Raw genomic sequence first — 24302 nt, forward strand, 5'->3', positions numbered from 1 at the left:
TCTTCTGAAGGCCGAGTAATAGAATTCTTTACTGAAAGATGTGTAACTACCCTTTCTTCCCCTTCTTTTTTTTAGTAAGAATGTGTAAGCTGCAGGTCAGATGTTTAGAGAAATCCCTTAAGTGATTATTTTCTTTTTCCCTGAAGCATGACACAGTTTGTTGTTTCTGTGGCTGCTTGCATGGAGGACTCTGCAGAGTAACATCAGAATCCAGATTTCCTTCACCAAATAAGAAATCAGAATATGGGACTTTATTTCCTAAGCTCTATTTTTCTAAAGCTTCAAGTGATAAGTTCCTGAGTAACTACTGCTATTTGAGCATATATATTCTTGCAAGAGGTCAGAGGGGTGCTGTTCCCCTTCTGTGCTTGGAGCCTGTGTGCCCAAAGGCTGAACACAGCTCTGAGATCTCAGTTTATAAACACAGGTTGGAGTAGACTTGTAGTTAGTAAGTGAAGGGTTAATGAAGGAAGATGAAGTTGGTTTGAACTGAAAAATATTGGTTCAGTCCCTAGGTTTAGCCCCAGATATTTTATGTGTGAGCACAGGAAAGACATTTAATCCCTCCATATCTCAGTTGCATGTGTTTAAAACAGGAATGAAAATCTGATCTTTGCTCCACCCCTTGTTTTATCTCATCTTTTTAGATCATGCATTTTTCAAGGCAAGGGCTGCTTCTCTGTGTGTGTAGACCTGAAGTGCTATTGCTGTATAGTAGGAATAGTAATAATAATAAACAACAACAACAACAACATTTGGAGTTCAAATTCTGACAGACAGCTCAGAGCCATTACACGTTCAGGAGAATGAAACACAGTCAAGCCCAAGACAGCAATTTTCATCTGAGACCAAATTTAACAGTTTGGCAGGGCAACCAAATTTGGTGTCATGTAAGCTGGGCTTTGCAACTTCAAACCCTGGGTTTATTTATGTTTTAGGTGATTTTCCTTCCATTTACATACAGTTCAGTCTGTAACTGGCACTGTTTTAGGGCTGGCTCACTGTGGGTTCTACCCTGCTGCAAACGACGTTTGGAAATCTGAAAAGAAGGTTTCTTTAATTAACTGAAAACCAGAGCCTATAGTCTACTTGATATGAAAAATAGACCAAATTATAGTAGTATTCATAGCCTGCTGGAATGGTTGGTTGTTTTGGAAAAAAATTTGTTTTTAAAGGAGGCTTGCCAAGAAACTGTTCTGTCAGGAAATGATAAATGGCAGTTGGGAGACTTGAGTGGCCTGGGCTGTATGTGTGTGCCTTGGTAAGTGCTGACTCAATCCTGTGTGCTCCTGATGGCTCCCACATTCACTGCAAGGGAGTTTACAGTCCTGATTCACAAACTCATTACTGTCCTGCAGTTCAGGACTTTTACACATGGCCTCAGGATTGTTTTATCTGAAAACAATGCAAACACATTTCTTTAAATTACACTTCAGATAAACTTTTGGTTTTCATTACTTTTACAGTGTATGCTAGAAACCTTGCAATTTCTTTTCCAAGACTATAGTTTGTCTGAATATTCCCTGCCAAGTTCGGTGTTTTCTGTTTAAGTTAGATTTTTTTTAATAGTATGTTTTCTATGAAGCTGTGAAGTTTTAAGAAATTTGAATAACAGAACAGTGAAGGCTTGGCTTGAATTTGCATGACAGGGTTGGGTTTTAAAAAGTAAAAGAAAAGACTGTCTCTGTGCACTGAAGAAAGGTTTGCTTTACACAATACACCATTTAGTCACAGGAGTTCTTTGCAGTGACATGTGTCATTTACTAGATTCTGTTACTGTAGGGGATATGTTGCGTGCAAGTGGACAAACCTTTGGAGTGTGCTCTTCTGAGTGCTAACTGTGATCCATCTTTTCAGGGCATTTATATTACCTTAATCCCATTGACATCAATAAGTTTACTCCTCATTTACTCTGGAATGAAAGAGGAGTGAACTGGGACTATTGTATATTTAGGCGACATTGTTGCAAAACATGTCCCGTTCCTGAGTCAGCCGAGGGAGAGAGAGGGGCTCATGCAGTACACAGAGCTCAAGGCATTATTGTTTTTCCAACGTTGCCTAATGAATCTGGCTGAAAAGGGTCACACAAATGGTAGAAAAAATTTGCATCTACATGTCGATGAAAATTTATGCTGTGTGCTTGTAAAGATGAAGTACAGATTAAAGAGTTTGGAGATAATTTGATAGAAAATATATTGATTCATTGCCTTTAGCTTGAATGTTATAGTTCCTAGGCACCTTAGGAAGAATTTGTGTATTTGGTCATTTGCATCCTTTTTAGCATTCACATAGGAGGCAGTTGTGAAGATGCCAAATCCTTCAAGGATCCCTTCTCTGCCCTGCCTCTCCATTATTTTTCTGCCCTGGCTCCTGTTCTTTGCTATTTCTGAACAAATCCTGCCTCTGCTTCCCTTTTATTTACCCCATATATGGCACTGGGGCTCAGAGCAGCTGCAAAAAGCTGGATGGAGAGCTCTGCCCACCCTCTCAGTGCTCCTTGCCTTTGGAAAATGCTGTCACTTGGGGCGGCACGACACCTTGGCTGTGTTTAATTGAAGGCAGCACCTACCTAAAGTAACCTTCTGCTCTGTGATTTCCCAGTGACAAACCTGCTGACAGCTTTTACATGCAGTGATTAGGAGAAGAGTAATGTGAAAGGCAGATATCTCTGCCCCCTGCAGCCACTTAGATGCTGGTCTTCACATAATGTGCCATTGATTCTGCACGTTTTGCATATTGAGCTAAGGGAAGTACCGGTGCTGATTAGCATCAGTGTGAACAGGGACTCTCTGGGAAGGACTGAACATGACTTCATGGGGAACTACATCAGTGAAAGAAATGAATGCTGACCTTGGCATTTGAGTTCCAGCATAACTGTAGGTGCATAAATAGCACATGCAAATCACAAAGTGAGTAAAATTAAATTATTTGGCATTGCTCCCATGCTTACAAGGGGCATGCTTTGCTGTGTCAGGAATTGGTATATAATGAGAGATGGGGAAAAAATGTTATTAACATGTAAGTCAGAAGAATCACAGAATCACTAAAAATAGTGCTAAACTTCAGATTTCAATAGCAGTTTCTGATTACTCTCTTCATTTTCTCTATTCATTCCAATATTTTGTGTCCAGCAATGGGGTATCCCAGTCTTTCACCTTTAGAGACTTCAGAGTGTGAATCTGTTTCCAGGGTTGCCTAGTTTTGCAGCGCTGGAATGACTGCTCCACAAATATAATGATGTCTGTCTCCTGGGGTGGCTGATTTAAAACCTTTGCCATGAGCAGTGACCCCCGAGTGAGTGAAGTGCGTAATTAGTACAGGTGTTCACTGTACCAACAAAAGCATTTGGAGGCTCAGGGACAGTCTGCAAAGATTGAGTTAATGTCATTTTCCACACAGGGCAAGCTGCTTTGTCCAGCGGGGACATACAAGCCCTAAATTAACTGTAGAATTATAAACAGACCATAATTACAATACATAAGGAGAGAAACCTCATTTTGACCTCTTGTATTGTGCTTTCACTTGTATTGTGCAAAGTTACAGACTATGTGCTTCACTTCTATCCAAATACATGCATCTTCCTCAGTGAAAAGCTCACCAGGAGTCGAGGGCACTCAGAGAGTAAGGGAAGTGTGGAGCATTTTGCAGCAATGCATTGCAAACAAGCTTGACAGCGTTTCCTCTGCATGAAATATTCCTGTAGAAACGGTTCCCTGGAAAATGGCACTTATTTCTATGGCATTGGAGAGATGCTGTGATTTGAACAAGCTTAGCTTTAGCCAGAGGCTTATTTTGCTATTGTCCTAGATGCTCTGTTGTGCAGCAACAGGGGAGGGGAAACACAAGGAATCAAGATAAAGTTATATTTGTGATGATGTGTCTGTGTGTCTGCACATCATCTGCAGGCTGTGGATTTATTAGTTTTTAAGTCAGTAGAGCTGTTGTATAAATAATGCATATCAGAGCTGGTCCCACATGGTGTACTCACTTGCACATGTACACTGTGAGTACTCCCTGAGCCAGAGAAAAGTGCAACCAGACCTCCTGTGTCCTCTCTGAAAATTGGCTATTAAAAGACAGTGTCAGACACTTGTGTCATCATGGCAGTCCTTGTTCCTTCTAGAAACATCCACTGATGTGGTGGTTGTGGGGGTCTCAGGCAGTGTGGGTGCTGTTCCTGCCTCAGTCATTGTTTTCTGCAGAACCTGAGGCAAGCCATTTCACTTTCTGTTGTTTCCATTTCCTCAGCCGTGAGTACTGGGTATGGTAAACATTTTGAGGCTTGGAGGTCAAAAATGAAAACAGAAGCACTTGATCATGTTTATAATCTTTGTTATTCCCACTGCTGTTGTGGATTTATCTTAAAACTTAGATATAACTTGAAAAATTCATTTCTTGATGGCCCTGGTATTTTTCAAGTCCAGGTTGGGTGGGATTCTGAGCAACCTGGTCTAGTGGAAGGTGTCCCTGCCCAAGGGCAGGGGTGTTGCAACTCTAAGATGCTATTTAGCTATTTATCCCTTCCAGGGATTCCATAAAAATATAAATCAACAGTTCAGGTACTATGAGCAGAAGCATCTTGCACCCTAAAGGAGCTGTGATGTTTGAGACTGAGGTAAAGCCCTTTCACATCTCAGAGCAGATGTGTCAGAGCTAAAGCTATCAGTCAAATCCCATAGAGCCATCCATGAAAATGGATGAAAAAAAAAATCTTTATTAATTCTGAATTATGTTAGCATTTTGATCTGTAAAGTCCTTAGTAGGTACTATGTGACAACTTTTTTCAAAGGTTGTATGATTAGGGGTGAATGAATTTCTCCTGAGGAGCTGATTAGTCTATCCATTGGACTGGGGCAAAAATACTACTTAAAGAAAGAGATTAGCAGAACAAAGAAAACAAATTACTCCAGAGTAACCTCTTTCACTCATTCAAGGAAAATATGCAAAGAGAAAATAGGAAATGCCTGCAGCTGAACCAGTTTGTGTGGTGATACCCAGATCTTCCAAGCAAAGCATGGTCTGCCCCTGTGAACACCAGTGATCAATCTCCAGGAGGAGCAGGCTGCAGCTTGCCTCAGACACAGCGTGCTGTTTCTCTGCTGTTCCCTTCCTGGAGTGCCACTGTCACTGAAGTCTCCCTGGCAAATGCCCAAGACAAACTTGGTCCCTCTGTGGAGGAGCACCCTTTATGTGACAATTAAAGTGGTGTCTCTCATGACTTGCAGCTGCTGAAGATCCTGTAGAGCTCTTTGGCTGTCTCAGACAGGGTTCTGTACCTTCTTTATGCCACCATGATGCTTTCCCTTGCTTTCACTGTATCACTGCTTTTTGTTCCTCTCTGTGAAGGCTGAGGAGTGTTACCCTGTGCTGTGAAACAGATGCTGCCTCCCCATCACTGAGAAGCTACATTTTGTTATTGATTTAACAGGGATAGTGCAGCCCTCAATGGCAGGGGCTGGGTGGGAGAGAGCCAGCCACGTGTTCATGCTCTGCCTTTGTGCAATTATAACAGTCCTGGCTGGAGGGGGAAATGGAGAGGGGGAACGTCACAAAGCTTTATGGTCAAGACTGTCACCACCTCTGCCTGAAGAGTCTTCCAGCATTTCATCATGTCTAGACTCTATGTGCTGTGTGATCTTATGTAGTAGCCTCCTCTATCGTAATATAATATTACAAAGCCCAAAGCCCTTTTTAGTTTTGAACAGTAAATGGTCATCATTATCTTCAGAATGAGCAATTCAGGCTACTGCTTAAGAACCAGAAGAGTAAGAGGTGGATGCACATCTAACATCTGGAGCTGGGCAGATCATTTAGTCTTCAAGCCTGTCAAAATGATTAATCAGCTAGGAAAGACTGTGAGCCTTTTGCTTCCACCACAGAGCAGTTGCTTGTGCTGCCAAGAGATCCACTTTTGAGTCATGGTTCACCATCCAAACAAATGCCCAGCCTGGCTGTATTCCTAGAAGAAGTTACTGACAAAGAAATGCACTAAGGATTTTTTGTTATCTTTGTCATCCATTGCATTTTTCAACCATGTTATTTTGTCAGGAACATTTGCTTACTTTTGAAGGTATTATAGCTTAAAATGTTATGGAAAAGAGCCTTGATATTTTAACTGACTCAAAACCAGAGGGAAATCTGCAATGAATTGGGAAAGTTAACCCATGCAGAACTTGCCACCAGCAGCAGTCAAATTAGCTGTCTCTTAGTTTTCAAAATGTATGAAGCCTCCAAAGTCTTGGGAAATTGGCTTAACACCATAAGGTTTTATTTAAGCAGTAGGAAAAAAAGGAAACAGATATGAGTCTTTAAAATCTAGTTTTTGATCCCTTGGTGTATACAGAAGACCTGTTTTTGAGGTTTCCTCTGCAAGAAAGTTGGTCAGAAGTTAACTCTGGAATTTGAAGCTGATATTCTTGCATAGCTGGTTGGCTTCAGAATTTGAAATGTTAAGCAAAAATGTTTAAAACTACAAAATGCGTAACAAAATAATCACTTCATTCCCCCCGAATTCAACTGGCAGAGCTGTTGAACTCCTGCAGGCATGGTAATGACTTTGTATGACCCATGAAATTTGACTGAAAACCCTTCTTCATTAGCAGTTGGTTGCCTTTGTTGTAGTTTTGCTCCTGGTATCCCTAAGATCTCCTAGTTTGCCTTTATGAATAACACCATGACAGCCAACAAGCAGTTTCTTTTCCTTGTAAACATGAGTTTCCACTGGTAAATATATTACATTCTAGTTCACTCATTGGTTATTTGCTGGCTTGTGATTGATTGTATCTGCCTCCACTTTTTGTAGTGCTCAAATGAAACAAATGAAATGTGCTTTTGGGATGTCTGTTGATTTTAGAGGGTGCAGATCACCTGCATCTTCTCTGGATTTCAGTGGGGTTTTGCTGGATGCTTAAATTTCTACCACATGCAAGTGGTTTTGTATTTAGAAGATTCTGAAAGAGATATTTCCAAGGATATGATTTCAGCAGAATTGAATGATATTTCGAAAGGCTGGGGGAGTAGAGTGGGCTCACAGACTTTTTATCACCACTGAATTTCACCTCTGATCTCTGTGCAGCCCCTGGGAATGAAAAGTGCCTTTGGAATTGTGTGTGGTTTTCTTTCATTCCACTGAGCTTTCCCACTGAAATTTTCTGTCTTGCATCTGTGTCTTTGTAAAGCTTAATGCAATGGCAAAACAAGAGGCTGCCTCCTTTCTGAGGAGCAGGCTCAAGCCAACAGGAACACAGCCCTGGTTTTGTGTGTTCAAAATGGGTGCAAACTTGCCACCTTATTTTTCATCAGGATTTCTAACCTTGAGATGCCATGGCCCATAAATTACTTCCCCATAATAATATTTATCAAAGTATTTCTGGTCTAATTATTCATGCTGAGCTTGTCCTCTAAAAATTTCTCTTGAAAGAATCTTTTTAAAGATTTTTCTTTTGAAAACAAATTCATGACCACATCAAACAGAGATTCATGTTGCCGTTAGTTTAATTACCAGCAGCCCTCAGGGAAAACTCACTCAAAACTCACTGTTGTTGTAATTGCTTCTCTCCCTTTCTCTCCCCTACTCTTTTTACCTTTCCAGTTTGATTGCTGCAGAAGTCATCATATGGTTACTCATTTTTAAGCTCATTTTAAGTAATAAGGGGTTTCTGCCCTTTTTGCCCATATAGAAACTATCAAATTATAAATAATTAGTAGAATCTGGATGCTGGAAAAGGAGCTGGCCAAAACAAACCACTTTTTTGAGATAACAGTTGAAGTTATCTTTGTTTTTAACTTTTTGAGCAAAAAGGCAGATAGTGATGTCCTCCCCAGTGTCATGCCATAAGATCAGATCCATAGCATGTGGATCTATTCCAGCCATGAAAGCCACTGCACCTAGTCTGGCTTTTTAATCCCTTTGAAAAGCAGCATGGATGCCTCATTTGGGTGAAGTGCAAAGCATAACATAAGCAGTGCTGACCTAACACGACATGATACATGGCAGATTTGCTTTAAAAAGAGCGGCAGTCTCAAATCTGTTTTGAATTAGAAAAAGTGTTTGAGGGAAAGGAAGGAAAAAGGGAACCATTTCGTAGCAGGCATCTGAAAAATAACAGTTTGGAGAAAGGAGGAAAAATTGTCAGGCAAAACCTTACAGTTAAAGCTGAAAAATGTATTTCTAACACAGGGGATTATGAGTGTATATCTTACTCTTTGTTTTTTTTTATATAAAATCTTGGCAACTTAAGTGCATACTATGATGGTCCAGAATGAGAACAGCTACTCAAAGGTGAAATTATCAGCAGTACTCTGGCAAGAGGCTATTAGTCATAGTCCCAGTATCATACAAGAGCCAGAGCCAAGGATTCAAGAAGCAAAACATTCCCCTTTGGAGAGAGGTCAAGATTAGTCACTTTTGTTTTCTTTATTGGGGGGAGGGGGACAGTGGGGGTTGGGTTGATTTGGGGTTTATTTTGCTGGGGAGAGGAGTTTTGGACATATTTTTATGCCAGTTGGGTCTTGTACTCTACACTTTTTAACCCCAAAGTGCTGTAAATATGCCACTGTTCCACACGGGGAACGGGAATCTACAGCTTGGGGAAAGCTGTTGTCTGACAGCCAAACTCCTGACAAGGAAAATATGGAGTGATATTCAGAGGCTGTACTGCCACGGCTCAGCCAGCAGAAAGGGTCCTCCAGAGGCAAGAGCCACGGGGAGTTTTCTTCACATCTGTGGAGCTGAAGCATCTGAAATACAAGTGCCTGTTAGCCAAACAGGGAGCCTTTCTTTCCTCTGCAGATAGGTACCGGGGTGCTCAACCAGAGGGACCCCACGGAGAAACGTTTTGCTGGACAAGAAGGGGATTGAGAATGAGAAACCAACCTGTTTTCCAACCCCCTGTCTCGATAATAAAAACCAGAAAAGTGCTGTGAGGCTTTCTTTGAGACTGGAAGATGTGGCCAGGACAGGGAGAGCCTTTTTAAGGTTTTTTTAGAGACACTTATCCAAGCTGATGTTAGGAATGTTTATTGTATCTGAAGGTGGGCCGCTGGCTGTGCTGCCTCAGTTTCCCCCACGTTGTGCTGGCAATAACAGGACTTACCTGCTGTGCTTTGGTGCACCCAAGTTTGCACAGTGCTGCAGATGCACTAAACATGGAATCATAGACCATCCTGAGCGGGAAGGGACCCACAATGATCATCAAAGTCCAGCTCCTGGCCCTGCAGATGACCATCATTTATTCTAGAACACTATTCAAACTATTACACAGAGATAAGGGGCTTTTTCCCCTGGTTTCTTTGATCAATATTTCCTCTATATTTCTTGTTATCTCAAGCCTGTTTCCCATCCTCCATAAGGCTGGATTTCAATTTAAGCATAATTTGGGAAGCTGTTTATGATTATGGTGCTGGATGGATATCCAGCGATTTTTACAGATACGTTAACTTCTAATACTTCTGATATCATTGATTCACTTGTAAAGAAAAAATCCCTCTCTTCTTGCCAACTCATGTCTTATCTTCAAACAGAGAGGGAGGAAAGTTGTGTCTGGTCAGAGAGATACTGTTTCCTGAAGGTGGGGCTAAAGTTAATGAAGATAAGCTAATTCTTGAAAATATCAGAGTATTCAGTTAATAGGATAGGGGGATTTGATCATCTTTGGCAGTTTCTGATGAAAGTTATATTTATAGACCCTCACCTTCACTTTCCTGGCTTCATGCAAGGAGGGAAAAATATTCCAAACTCCCTTGTTTATCTACTGATACACTGCTAATTTAGAGGAAAGGGTTAAAAAAAAATCTGACCTTTGTAATATTTTAGAAAAAAAAAAAATGCTGTATCCTGAGGCAGTGCTGGGCCAAAGACTGTAGATTTTGGATGCTGTTCTAACTTGAAAATTTCCATGTGTTTTAAGTCTCATCTGATTTATCTAAAACAAGAGTCAACCACAAATTTTAATTGCTTGGCTATAGCCTTCTGGATGCCAGATAGATCTGTGAGTGTTGCACACATCTGGGCATGGACTGAGTGCTGGGAGGCCAGCAGGACAGGCCTGGGGAGTGGTGAGGCAGCAGATGGGTCTCATGGCCCAAGACTACACCTAGAACTAAAGAAAGGCTCTCAGGAAAAGATTTCCAACAGTTTGGTTGCTTTAAAGAAGCCAAATATTTTTGCAAGTTGTTAATAATGGCAACAAAAGCGCTGAACAGGGACCCCAGTTCTCTGCTCTCTTCTTCAGGGGCAGCTGTTTCCAGCCCTGCTTCTGACCATCTCCTGCAGCCACATCCATCATGGTTCTCATTCATTGACGTACTAGCATTTTAGGTCACCCCTTCCCAACATTTTTACCCTCAAGCCTTTCTGAATCCTCTCCACTTCTAAAAGAATCATGGAATCATCGTAGAATGGCCTGGGTTGGAAGGGACCTTAAGATCATCCAGTTTCAGCCCCCTGCCATGGGAACGCCTTCCACTAGACCAGGCTGCTCAGAGCCCCATGCAACTGCCCTCAAACACTTCTGGGGATGGGGCATCCATAACTTCTCTGTGCAGATTGTCCCAGTGCCTCACCAGCCTCACAGCAAAGAATTTCTTCCTTACACCTGGCCTAAATTGCCCCTCTTCCACCTTCAACCAAAAAAAAAAAAAAGCTAAAAGAAGTGCTGTTCCAAAATCTTTCGAGGTCTTACACTCCCTAACAGTCCATGACCAAATGCATTTCACTCTCCTGTAATTTAATTCTCCCAATTGCCAGCATCCTACCGACCTCTTTGTTAGAAGGAGTGGTTTGTATTCATCTTACCTTGCTTCTGTTAGTCAAGCAGCAAGTTACAGACAAATAATCTTATGAAGGTGACCTGTAAAAAACCAAACTAATTTGTTTGTAACCTTTGATTTCTACCTATTCCTCAAAAGTTTTAAAATCTCAAAGGAATTGCACTCTTACATAAGCACAACGTCTGTTGTTGGTGCTTGTTTCATCATAGGGAAAAGTGGCAGTATCATAGAAGAGAGTTTTGATAACCTGCTGCTAATATTCTTTATTTGGTCTGCTGTATTTCATATTATATTATTTATTCCATCACATATTACTGAAGTGGCTTTTTCATATCAGTTTTTCACTTTTGACCCATCAGAGCATGTCTCTTACTGCCACTGGTTTCAAATATAATTCAGGGGAGACACCTAATCTGAAAAATGACATTATAGTTGTAACCTACCCTCTCCTAAGAATCATTAAAGAAATGGAGCTCAGTGAATAGTTAACCAGAGGTGTCATATTTCCAGAAACTTTGAGGAAGCTTTTAGAAAAACATGCTTTTCTTTGAGAAAAAGAACACTGGGAAAAGAAAAATTATTCTCTGCAGTTTAGTTACTTGCTAATCAAAATTGCTTCCCCAATCCTAATAGAAAGAACAGATGCATAAATCAACCATGTAATTTCTCCCATTTCCTATAGCTTGAGCATTTGCTACCCTAGATCTTGTGCTGCACAACCAGAACAAAATTCTTTAAACAAACAAAAATTACTTTAAAGTGCTACAGGTATTACAGTCAGTAACCAAATGGCTATGGTGCTATGTTGCTAGTTTAATTCCCAAAGGAATTTTTAAAAACTGTGGTACAAAATTGAGTTTCTTTACAGTACATTAGAAATTTACTGTAGAAGTCAAGCCCTTTGTAATAGTTCACTGATACCAAGATAACTTCTGGAGAATCAGAGCCAGCAACTGGTTTATAAATCCTGGTTGTTGCTGAGCTCTGATCCTGGCTCAGTGGCTCAACATTTTCTCCCCTGGGTCATCCCCCTCTTTGAATGCACAGGCAGCACACCCTGACCAATGGTGAATTCTCAGCAGCTGTTCAAGGGCTCTTACTACAAAAAATAAGGGGTTTTTTACGCTTTTGAGCAGTGTAAGATAAATATTTTCCTATAAAAATACACAGCAAGACGAGAGCAGCAACAGTCTCAGTTTATTGAAAAAACAGAACCCATTTTTAGTATCTCAAAGCAGAGATTGTCACTGATAGCTTTAGGCAATAGAGCTGATTTTAGAACTCAGGGTGTAGCAAGTGCCTTTCTTTCCAAAGATGCTTTTTTTCCTGAAATATACCCATTTTATTTGTCAGTTAAGACAGTGGTTACAGTGTTCATGTAATGTTTTCATTGACTCGAAAGAGACTTGTTCATGTAACCCTCAAAACCTGTCAATTTTGTTCCTCAGAAGCTCAGCCCTCCTGTTTTCTGAGCAATGATCAGTCTTACAGTAGAGCGTTTTTTTCACTGGCTCCACTTCTTCTATCCTTCCCCTGGACGCCACACACATATTTTCTTCTTTGGCCGACTCTCAAGAGAAAGTACAGACAGTCTGGAGAGCAAATCTCCCTTCATGCAGATTGCATTCTCCTTTAAACACCTCAGGGGCAGGAATATAACCTCCAGCAAAACTGCTGCCTCATCTCAGGCAACAAAACAAACACATCAAAGATGGAAGTTCTGATAGGGGGTTTTTCAAGAATCTGGGATCTTGGGCATTGCAAGTGGAAGGGAGGCACATTCCATGATTTTTGAAGAATCATGCACCTGAAGAAAGAAACGTTCTTTAATAATACTGAAACCATTGGTCCTGCCACTATAATAGAGAAATCTTTAAAATCATTTCTCTGTGAGGATCCCCATACCTATCCCTGAGCTCCTCTACAAAGCCTCTTCTAACATCATTCCTGTTCCTGTCCTCTGAGCATAAACTTTTATGCTCTGGGATAAAGTATTGACTTTTAGAAATGCTGATACCAACATGTGAGAGGACTTAGCAAGAAGAGGAGCCAGGGGAGTTTCTCTCTGAAGCTTCCTCAAGTATTCTGAAGAACTTAAATAGGAAGAATCCCACCAAAGACAACTGTGATTTATAACCACATTTTCTTCCAGAACAGTCTCAGTGTTAAGTACCACTGAATACTGATACATTCCTTCATAACATTGCCATTAACAGGTATCATAAGTTCTGGAATATTTTTTGCCTTTCATCTTCTTTCCAGCTGAGTCATTGGTGTCCCTGGTGATTATTTTGTTGGCAGAAAGGATCTTTTTGTGTGTTTTTGTGAAAAATAAAGCTACCTTATTACTGAGTATGGTACTGAACAGCAGACACATTAGAGATTTGATACAACATGGAGAGATGCTCAAAGAAAACATCATTTTTTTATTCCCCTAGAAGTTTGCTGCACTGCAGAACAATAGGGTCCTCTTAGAAAGAGGCCACTAAAAGTGCTGAATACATGAAGGTCTCCCCAATCTTCTTTGGCTGTTTTGAAAAAGTACCTTAAAGAATTAGTTCTCTTTGAGCCAAAAAGCTGCACCCACAGGAATGAATGTTACTTAAGTCAAGGCAGCAGACTTGGGAGTTTAATGTTGTAAAAGCAGCTGAAATCTTCCTTTACCACATTTTCATTCAGCCAAGTGTTGCTTGCATCCTGGTTTTCCTCTTTTCCTTTAGCAGCTTCATGCTTGGCTCTCTTTACTGGGAACAAGGACAGCCCCCCTGAACCCACTGAGTGAGCAATGAGCTGATAAGAATTCTCTTCATTATGGACAAAAAAATCTGTTTAATCAGTGAACCATGTTAAGAACATAGGTAGTTATAAAACAGCATTCTGTTCAAAGGGACTGTGATTTTTACCCTTAATATTTACTTTTAAAATCTCTGAGGCTGAGAATGACAAGCAGATGACACAGCTTTAAATAACAGTATTAATCAACCTTGATCTCTGCAGGTTATGGAGCAATACTTGGATAACCTATTAATAATTTGTGGTCTTTGTGGCTGAAATTATGCCAAACTCAAAATTTTGTCCTTCAGCTTCTCGTGGCTGAAAATACTGTTCCACTCAGCTCTGTAATTGTGTCTGTCATTGCCTTTTCCTGGTAAATTCCTATAATTAGTTTTGGGAGTAGGTCTCCAAAGTGCTACCCTTTAGTTCTCCATTACACGGGAGCTTAAAAGAGACTCTTCTGTCCCTGGAGCTGTCCCTGGAGCCAACCAGGCTTCTGTGTTTTGTTTTGGTTTGGTCGTTTTGTTTTTAAAATCAAGGAAATAAATTCTTTGCTACATACTATGTTCTAGATCATACCATGAACTTTTTCTGAAAGCTTAAAATTACAAAGTGTTTCAAGTCAATATAGTATGAAGATTTGTGAATTTGAATAGATAAAAAATAATAGACAATTTTAATTGGAAATTATTTTGCTCTTTCAGCAAAACAGTCTCTGTCTTGCTCAGTAGCACCTCCTGGAATGCCTTTGATCCCTTTGCAAATATTATTACCTTTGTAAATGCATATCACTAAGGCTATGAGAATTGGGATTGTTCAGCCTGAAAAAGAAAGACTTTGGAGTGACCTACTTGTGGCCTTCCACTGCACCTGAAGGGAGCCTACAGGAGAGATGGAGAGAGGCTATTATAACTGCATGTTTTAACTTTTCCTCATGATGTGACATTTAAGATCTGTGTGCTAACCTTTCAGCTTCATGAGGAACTATTTGGTTTTGGGTTGTTTTTTTTTTTTCTCAGTGCACTGCATGGATGGGATTTCATTCATTTCTAAGAGATAGATTCAAAATTGTTTAAATCTTCTCTCCATCTGTGCTCAATCTATGATCCTTGGGGTTTTACTTTTTTTTTTAACTTAGAGGATGGAAAGATTTTGTATTCATACAATATTTCAGTCAGACTTAGGAATAACTGTGGTGTGTAATTTCTGAAGGTTCAAACACTGCTTCCTCTTCCCAACAACTGTGAAATACAAAGGAAATTATTTTGCATATAAAGAATCTGATCATCCAAACATCATGCTTCTAATGAAACATAAATCAGCTACAAAGAGCTTACTTAGTTTTTCCTAAAGGAAACAAATCAGTCTGAGTTATTTTTCTATGTAATTAACAATGTTTGCTGTTTTAAGGAGAGAGATCAGAGTTGTTCAAAGCGGTTAAGATTAGAGCAACATCAGCAGTTTTTCTGTTTGCTTTACTTTTATTCCTTCTGGCATCAGAGCTAATTTCTAATCAAGTAAATGTGTTTGAAAGTATGATTCAGGGGGGATGATACATTTCTCCATGCTAACTGCCTAAAGCTGGCTTAATAAAAAGGATATTGCACACAATGACATTTTTCTAGTGGGTATAATTATCTCTGCAGCAAGCAAGTGAATGATGTATTTCAGGATGTGTGTTTGGATGATGACAGGCAGATTGGGCACGTTAATAAGCCAGGCTGTTCACCAGCTAGCCTCTTTTTCTGGTACATCAGAGGCCTGTGATGACAGTAGAAGCTGCCTTCTGGTGACCCTTACTTCTCCTTTTAAAATATCTCATACTTTAAGCAGATACTCCTTTGGCAGAATTAAAAATGGGGGCCCACTGTTGCCTCACTTGCCAATGTCATCTTTTCTGATAGAGCCCCGAGAAGCAGAAGATCCATGTACAGAAATCCAGACTCTTGTAACATCCAAAGAACATATTACTATTTGGGATTGGTGATTCAGTCCAAGGTTGGCACAGAGCCCACTGAAGCCAATGGGAGTCTGTGCTTGCCAAAATCTACCACTGAGTCCAGCATGTCTTGGAGCAAGCCTTTCAGGGGCACTGAACCCCCTGGGAAATGGAAAGCAAAACTGATTAAACAACTAAACACAAACAGCTTTCTGGACCTCCCTCCACAAAATCTTTGTGGCTTTAGAGCCCTACCCCAAAGAGCAGGAACATGGACGACAAAGGTCTTTACTTTTAATCTCATCTGGCTCAGCTCAATAGCAATTAGCTCCTGCCTCTGCTTCTGTGGGCCTCCTGCACTCCACAGCTGCAGCAGCCAGGCCTTGTTGCCTAGAAGAAATTAGACAATTATCTCTGGGAATTTATTTCCCAGCAAGAATATTCACTTCTCACTTCTCCCCAGTACTTCATCACCAAGATGCACAGCTGTTGAAGGACTGTCCAGATCTCAGTCCAACCTACTGTCATGTTCAATAGTTCATCACTGCAAGAGTTTCATGAATGCACGTTTTCCAGATATATCTCCAGCCTGTGTTCCCTTTGGTAATCCCTGCCTGGAATCACAAATTAAGACACATATGCATATAAAAATCCCCCAGTTCATTTAGAATGGTTAGCAAAAGGACATGTCTTGTAGAAGGAAAAGTTGTCTTTTGCATTCTGAAGATAGCTGTTTGTGTGGAGGCTTTCACTGCAGTCCTTCCAGAAGAGTTGTCTCAGAAAACAAACAATACCTGGGCCGTGGGGGATGCAGGAATGAGGTATTTTTGTAGGTTTCACTACCACTGATTTGTGCTGTGACACTTGGAGCATCACAAGTTTGCCATCAGTAATGGGCACCATTTGGGCAAAATGTGTCTTTTTTTTTTAAGGGAGGAAATAAGCAGTGATGAAATGAGAACCTGATGATATGCTCAGTTTTCCGTCTGTGTTTCCTTCTAGAAATCTTGAACTTATCTGTTCTTCAGCTTCCTCATTTCATAGAATCTCATCTTTCAACAGCCATTTCCATCCAGAGTTACTAGTGTTTCATGTACCATCTAGGGTGCTTTGCCTAATGTTTTCAAAACCAGCTGCAAAGTATAAATCTCTGGCACCTCATATTTTTAAATCACTGTATCTGCTTCCCTACCAGTTGTACAAAGTGTTTGAAAAAACCCAGCATTTTCTCTATGGTGGAAAAACATTTTAGTCTCTGCTGAAATCCTCAGGTTTGTTGGTGTTCTGCTCAGCCGTACTGTCTTTTACTATCCTGTGTGATATTTGGATGACAGCCAGGCACATATAAATTGCTCCCACTCATGCTCTCTCTGGCAGTTTTATGTGCCTTCTACTACTTTCTAGCAGATATTTTAGGCAACAATTTATTCCTATCACAGGTTTATTTTTCCTGTTTGCTTTCTTTTCCCTTTCTAAAAAGTACTACATCTCTTTGCCTAGAATTTACTCAGTGTTTTGGGATCCCTGTGGATCAATGGGTCAGAGACTGCAATGACAAAATCAAGGCTTTCTTACTATGCTTGAAGAAGCAATTAGGAGGCATAAGGCAGAGTTTTACTGCCGAATTTCAATGCTTTTACCACGCCAAGGGTCAGAGAGTGGGCAGGACTTTGAAGCTAGAAGTGCCTATCTTGCCCTTGGGATATTTTGCTCAGTGAAGAGAGGAGACTCCCAATGCCAGATAAAAGGGGTGACACTCCTAGAAACCCCTAATTCTCAATTTTCCTCTGAGTACCACAAATGCATGCCAAAAAACATCCATAACCTAACCTCTCTTGGGTATCAGCTTTTTAATTATATTTTCTCCTAAACATTAGAAGAAATGCCAGAAAAAAGGAGGTGGGGGGAGAAGAGAAATTAAATAATTTAAGGAGCCTCTGTCTAAAGAAGAAAATGAGCATTATGGATACAGGCTGAACCTGGAGTCCCGCAGTCAAGAAATTAATTTTCAGCCATCTTAGAATTCTTGGTTTCTGGCTTGCTGGGGATCATGTCATTTCAGATGGCAGTCCTAGGGAATGCTGTATCACTGGGGTTTGAGAGCATAAAACTGACTCACGTCCCACTCCCAGCTGCTATTCACTCATGGCAGCAAAAACACCGATGGGCATTTTGTGGCCCGAGTTGTTAATTGAACCCAAATGTAGCAAAGAGCATCACTCAGTCCCAGCTTAAGAGTTGATTAGATCCCTGCAAGTCAAGCAGCTATTTACTAGAGCATATTGGTATTATGAGGGCATAGAACCATGCTACAAGTCTATCATTTAACAAAAAAAAATATATGGACAAATGCTAACCAAAAAAATCCCACAGAACTTCAATTCTGGGACTTAGTTCTCTATTCCAGCAGATCTCTTTAAAATCCCATTTGTCATGTGTTCAGCCAGATATAAAGTAAGTGTCAAAGCATACACCAGAGGTGAGTATTAGCAAGCTTGTCCCCATCCAACCCCAACCTATTGTATTAAATTTCTAATGATCTCTGTGAATCTGTGGTATCTTCACAGAGGTTGCTGTGATCCTAATTAATATTACCCGTATCCTACCCTGTTTGTTGCAATTTTCTTGCACGCTGCTCCTAAAGAAACTCTGCCCTCTGCCTTTGTAGGTGACACAAATGGACCAGAAGCTGAACCTCATCACAGACATGCTGCATCATCTGGTCTCCCGTCAGCAGGGGGATCAGGGCAACAACAGATCATCTCAGAGAGGCAACAGCAGCGTCAGTTCCGAGCTTTTCCTCCCCAACAACACCCTGCCCACCTACGAGCAGCTGACAGTACCGGCAGGGAACGAGGATGACATCTCCTGATGTGGTGCAAGCCTGGGTTGGGTTGTTCCTACTTTTCTCCTCGGAACAGGACTGAGTGTTGAGAACCAGGGGGAAATTAAGTTCATCAGCCAACCAAGAAATCGTGCAACTGCTGTATCCACACCACTACTCTCAAACATGCTGAAGTTACCCACAGTAGCCAAAGGATTGCCAAGCTGTCTTCCACCAGGCAAAACTTCTGGAAGCTCCACGTTGATTTTGCTCCTGAACAAATGATCACAACTTATTTCTCAAAAAGACCAAAATGATGTAAAACAGGCAAAATGGCAAGGATTTAGAGCTCCTGTAATAATAATAATAATAGTAATAATAATATTCTAATAATACTTGAACTTAGAAGGAAAAAAATGCATTCTGTTTATGAATCTGCAGATAGCAATTTATTTCTATTACTGAGGTTTTTAAAACAAACTAGGATAACTTATGTTGTTTTTATTGTATAAACATACACTAACATTCTAGACAATAACAAACCACATACTGAATGATTTTCTTTTTCTGTTTTATTTTAGTGTTACTACATAAACAGTTATCAGATAATGACCAGATTTTTAAAATCTGTTTTTCTTCAGGGAGGAACTAATCCTTAATCTGGAACAATACTATTTATAGTGGAAAGTGCTATAGATTTTCTAAGATATCAGTTTTTCATGGGGAGACAATAAAGTATTATATAGCAAAAAAATTCTGCTTTCTAGAAAATTGTTGCCAAAGAATTTATATGTAAATAGAAAACACAGCGGTCTGAATGTACTTGTCCTGAGCATTTTAAAAGGAAGGCTTTCTGCTTCTTAAATCTACTGGTTTTCAGCTTACAGATGCCAAGAATAATACAAGAGGCTGAAGTGGCTGGACTTCATTGGTCAAGTGTTTGAGCTGGCCACTCACAGAACATCCATAATCCCTGCAGGAATCAAGGCTTCAGTTCAGGAAAACATCTCTAATCCACACAGCACATATGGCAATTTTAATGTTTTCTTGAATAACGCCTTGAGAAAGTAAACCCCCTTCAAGAGTGGGTTGGTATTGGCAAGTGCCAGCTCTTTATCTAGAGATTTGAGGGCCTCAGCTGTGATCCATGGGGCTGGACCGCGCTGCCCCAGGATGACTGCAATGAAACCAACAGTGTTGGCTCAGTGGGAGCTCTCACACACACAAGGTGAGCAGGAGTTGGGCTTTGATTAGCAAGGCTGAAATTACCAAGCCCTTGCAGAGACTCAGCACCTGAATTGTGTCAGTCTTTAAAGCTGACAGCCTCGGGAAAAGCTCTTTAGTCCAGCCTGGTGTTAGTGGTACCTCAGACTGCTGGGGAAATGAGATGCAGACAGATGTATCAGCTCTTGCACTTTGAGCATCCTGCACATCCAGTGCTCCCTGTCCCCCTCACTGCACAGCCTGTGCCCCACAGTGCTCTCCCTCTCCTGGGGATGCCCTAAAGCCTCACACCTTGGCACAGCAGTTTATTTACCAGTATTTGACCAATACTACCAATCTGAAATACTGATGCATAATGAATTAGATCACAGGGAGCCTCCTCATAGGGAACTCTCACATTCTGGGCTTTCTTTCCAACATTTCATCTCTTTGACTTGGACTGCAGAGAAAGTCCTATATTAAATACCCTGTATTTAACTTTCCAGATTCTGTTACAGTTATCCAGCCTCTCTGTTGTACAGTAGGTAAATGTTAAGGGTGTAGAAATTTACAGGCATAAAGAAGAATTGTATCAGGGCATTATGTTTTCATGGAAATCAAAATTATTCTCATGATTTTGAACATTTTTAAATGAGATTCACTATGTAATTTCAGGTTATCAATCAGCCTGTTAATTTCCTAATAAAATACAGGACAAGAGTGCCATGTCTTTTGGTTATTCTAAAATCCAGACACTTGATATACACAAGAAAGCAGATGGCTTTTCTTCTCCTTTCTCTCTTAGCCCACTGTTCAGTGTAAATATACCTTATTTGCAATGCATGACTGTAAGGCTTCTGCTGATTCTTCACTAGAGAAATAAAAGAAAATCTGGACTTTATCAGCTGAGATGACTGGAGAGAAAGGTGTCTCCCATAGCCCTGGCTGAAAGCAGACAGGTCTGTGCATTTCTAGGGGCATTGTTTCAAATAGAAAATGCTTCCGTTCCTGCCTGTTTGTTCCCAAGACCATACCTCCATTCTCTGTTTGACACCTAATCTTGGTGATAGCAGCATGGCACTGCAAACACTTAATGCAAAACATGATGTCCCTTTCTTGTCAGTTGTCTATAACCATCTGAAGGTCTCCATTGGAGCCAGATTCATTGGAATCAGCAGATTTTGCAGGTTTTTGAGGCTGGTGGCCAGTTGTGAGGTCTGTGATTCCTCACCTGAGTCCAGCTGATCCTTTCAGAAAGTACAAAGCTCTGAGATCTACTTCTTCAAAACTTACAATCCACCTAAGGAAAAGAAGATGATCCCTTTTCCCTGGTGAAGAGGGATGTTATAAAATGAACCATCCAAATTTGCCATGCAGCTGCCTGGAGCCAGCCATCCACAAGGGCTCACCAGAGATGGATCTGACATCTCTGCTTGGAGGACTGCCTGGAGTTATCTGCCCTGCTGGGGCTTCATATCTCAGTGGCTTCTCCTGGAAGCAGGTGTTTCAGCATCTTCCTTGCACAGAGAACAGCAGCAGTGGGAAGATGAGCTGAGCAGCCCAACACTGGAGCAGCCTGAAGTAGCCAACACGCAGTGAGTATGTGTTTCTGCTAAAACCTTTCCTACTGGTGTCTCCTGTTTGGCCAAACTGTCCAGAGTGGGGGTTTTTAAAATGTTTGTAAGTATCTTGAAAGGGAGCAAAAGACACTCTAAGGTAGGCCAAATCTTGACTATATAACAATCTGCCCCATTTTTGTGAGCTGTGTTAATGAATAAAATGCATCTGAAGCTGCAAAAGAAGCATCTTTCTTGGAGCAGCTCAGTAGCAGTTTGCATTTCCAGACTGGTGTAAGTTAAGCCTAGACCCTGATCCCTGATGAAAAAAACAAAGTTAAAAAATAGTCATCTAAAAAATGTGATCTGGCTTAGCTTTCCCAGCCTACCAGGGGGAAGCCAGATGGATGCCAGATCTGGATGGTAGGAAGCCAAGGAATAGGGGAGGAGGCAAAACACAGGGCTGCCCAGCTGACGATGGTGATGAAAGCCTACCCTGCCTCAGCCTGCAGCAGAGGCAGATGATGTGCAAGTTTGCAAAAAAGAAGATCCACGGGAGGTGGAGAGAATTTGTGCAGGGGAGGAGTTTCAGTCCGTGAGCAAAATCTGGGCTCCTGGTGAGGGGACTGTGTTGGGATTCAAAAGACAGAAGCACTGCCTGGCATCAGCATTAATCTGCAGTGTGACCTTTAGGGCGAGTCATTTCACCTGCCTGGCCACATCTGCTGCCCCCTCTCCTGCACTCAGCCCACTTGTTTGTTTAGACCACAAATTCCTCGGGAAGGGAGGGCCCCTTTCTGTGTGTTTGCTCAGTGCCTACACAAAGGGACCTGCCCTCTGGGGACTGGAGGTACCACTCTCAGATAAATAATTACCCACCCTGGAGTCCTACTACAGGCAAACCCTTAATTATTCCGAGCCCAAGGAGCTCCAGTTGGAAGTGCCTGCTGCCAAACCAACAGTTGGATTTAGATTCCCTTCCTCATAGTATCTTACAAAAGGAGATCAGGAGCCTGGCTATCACTCATTTTCACCCTTCTGCTTTAAAGCAGGTTCATTTCAAATAACACAATGGGCCACTGCTGTGCTCAAATACTAGCTAAGGCAGAAATTTTTGGATGTCAGTGGATTGAACAGGCATTTTACTACAGCAAATTAAGGTTTGTTGTTGCTAGCAGATACTTCTGGGCTGATTTAGCACCCATCAGTTCTGAGGAAGTTGGAAATATTCCAGGCTGGTGAGCTTTAAAGGTCTGGGCAAAGAACAAGCTGCTTTTTTGAAAAATTAAAAAGTAAAACACAGGAAGATCTTCTTTTCAGGGAGTTTAAATGAGAAAAGGTTAAAATAGTTTTAAGCTAATCTTCATGTACCCTGCTGAGATTGGTTTTACTGCTGGGACGGTGGTTTGAGAAGAGGAAAAGCATTGAGAAGAAAAGGAAAAAGACTGAAGGTGCAATGCAGCTCCCATGAAAATGTTCTTGTGCATTTGATTTATGTTGGCTTGGAGTTGGGTGTTGCCTGCAAGGGGACTGCTCAGTCCATGCAGGTCAGTGTAAGCCTTTGGAAGTTGAAAATGTGCACTAAAGATGCCTTTCCATGGCTTTCAGTAGAAGCTGGGCTCAGCTCTGTAGGCAGCATTCCTTTCTTCATGGTCACAGAGCCACAGAACCATGTGAATTCACAAGTTTCTGCTTCCTATTCCTGTTTTCAAGTTACTGGTTTCTAATATTCCTGCATGCCACTTGTGTTTTCAAGCCAAAATGATTAGAGGTATTTCCTTCCACTTCAGTGGTGTGAGTCCTACTGCACACACACAACACAGAGCAGCCTGTAAAATGCTCTCCAGTTTCAATTAAAGTAGCTTCTGGAATGTTTTGCATCTTGGGTGCCCTGAGCAGCAGCAGCAGCTGTGAGGAAGGCAGCAGGTGGTTGTGCCAGTACAATGTGGAGGTGACACTTAGCTACATCCCAGGATGTAGCTGTGGAATTGCCACAAAGTGTTGAGTTCAGGTTGAAACTAGCAAGAATTTCTGTGAACACTGGAATTTTTTGGTCTTGTCTGTGGTCTGACTTTGATGTCTAAGAAGTGTGAATTTCAGCCGAAGCTTTTCTTTTGTGGTTGCAGGTTTGCTTTCTGTACTGTTCCCCTGATGCCCAGCAAGATGTGCTTTCCTGTTCAGCCTTTCGTCGGTGAGGATATTGACAACACCAGGACCCTCTGTCTTCAGTGCCTATCTTCACAAAACTTAGGAGAATTTAATTTTTTTCTAGACCTCTGTCCTTCTGTCAAGTTGAATTGAACAAGGCCAACAGGTTCAAAAGTTATTAGGGGGAGGCAAAACAAACACAGCATGAGTGCATTAACCGTGTTTTCACAGGAACTGGGCTGAAAGTCCTCTCTCTCCCTGCCCAAACACAGAGGTCTGGAAGAAATGTAACCCTCACTTTGGAGTAGAAGACACTTTTACCTCCTGAGGTGAGGAGGAGACACGCAGGAGATGTGTTCTAGGGTTTTATTTGCTCCTGCAAGGCTTGATGCACCTTGCCTTTGGATCAGCTATTGAAAGATGCTGGAAAATAGCTTTTTCCTCACATTGCTTCCAATGACAGTGGCTTAAAACATCAAAATGCTCGGTGCTGCAGCAAAGAACACGGACAGGCACATTATGAACCATGCCCATGTGTGTTACTGTAACACAGCACGGTGTCCAAAGAGAGATTGTCTGCATCCATGCTGGCAGGGGAGCCCTGCTGGGGAAGGGCTGGCCCAAAGGAGTGGCATTGTCCAAGTTCACATCGCTCCCGCATGAGCTGGCAACTGCTGCCTCTGGGAGAGACTTCCCAGGGATCTGACATGAGGCATTGTGCTCTCTGCCTGTGCATTTGCACCTAAGAAGAGCTGATCTATAAAGCCTGTCTTGAAACCATCTTGGAGCTACGTTTGCTTCAGAGCTGGCGTTGCTCTGGCAGGCTGCCCAGGGATTTAGGCTCAGTTAATCCAAGCTTGGCTCTCCATGGCAGACACCCATGGAACAAAGGGAATAAAGCTTCCACGACCCCGTCGAGTTGCTGGTCAGTCTCTCAGCCAGGTGCAGAAAGTAGGCTAGGCAGCCCTCAGTGAACTGTCTTGGATCAGAGAGGGCCAAATTCCCAGCAGGGGTGTGCAGACAAATCCATAGAGATTTTCTTGCCATAATTTCCCAAGTCTGGGAGCCTCGCACACCGAGCCCCCTG

General features: G+C 41.6%; 1 protein-coding gene across 1 annotated transcript in view; it reads left to right on the forward strand.

Annotated features, from left to right (window-relative positions):
• Positions 1 to 18580, forward strand: part of KCNQ1 (potassium voltage-gated channel subfamily Q member 1) — a 330631-nt gene extending 312051 nt beyond the window's left edge. The window contains exon 16 of the mRNA XM_064715126.1: positions 18153 to 18580. Within this exon, the coding sequence (XP_064571196.1) occupies positions 18153 to 18356 (204 nt within the window). The 3' untranslated portion in view covers positions 18357 to 18580. The remainder of the gene's footprint in view (positions 1 to 18152) is intronic.
• Positions 18581 to 24302: the final 5722 nt, after the last annotated feature.

This window comes from Zonotrichia leucophrys, chromosome 5, assembly GCF_028769735.1.
Source record: "Zonotrichia leucophrys gambelii isolate GWCS_2022_RI chromosome 5, RI_Zleu_2.0, whole genome shotgun sequence".
Classification (NCBI taxonomy): domain Eukaryota; kingdom Metazoa; phylum Chordata; class Aves; order Passeriformes; family Passerellidae; genus Zonotrichia; species Zonotrichia leucophrys.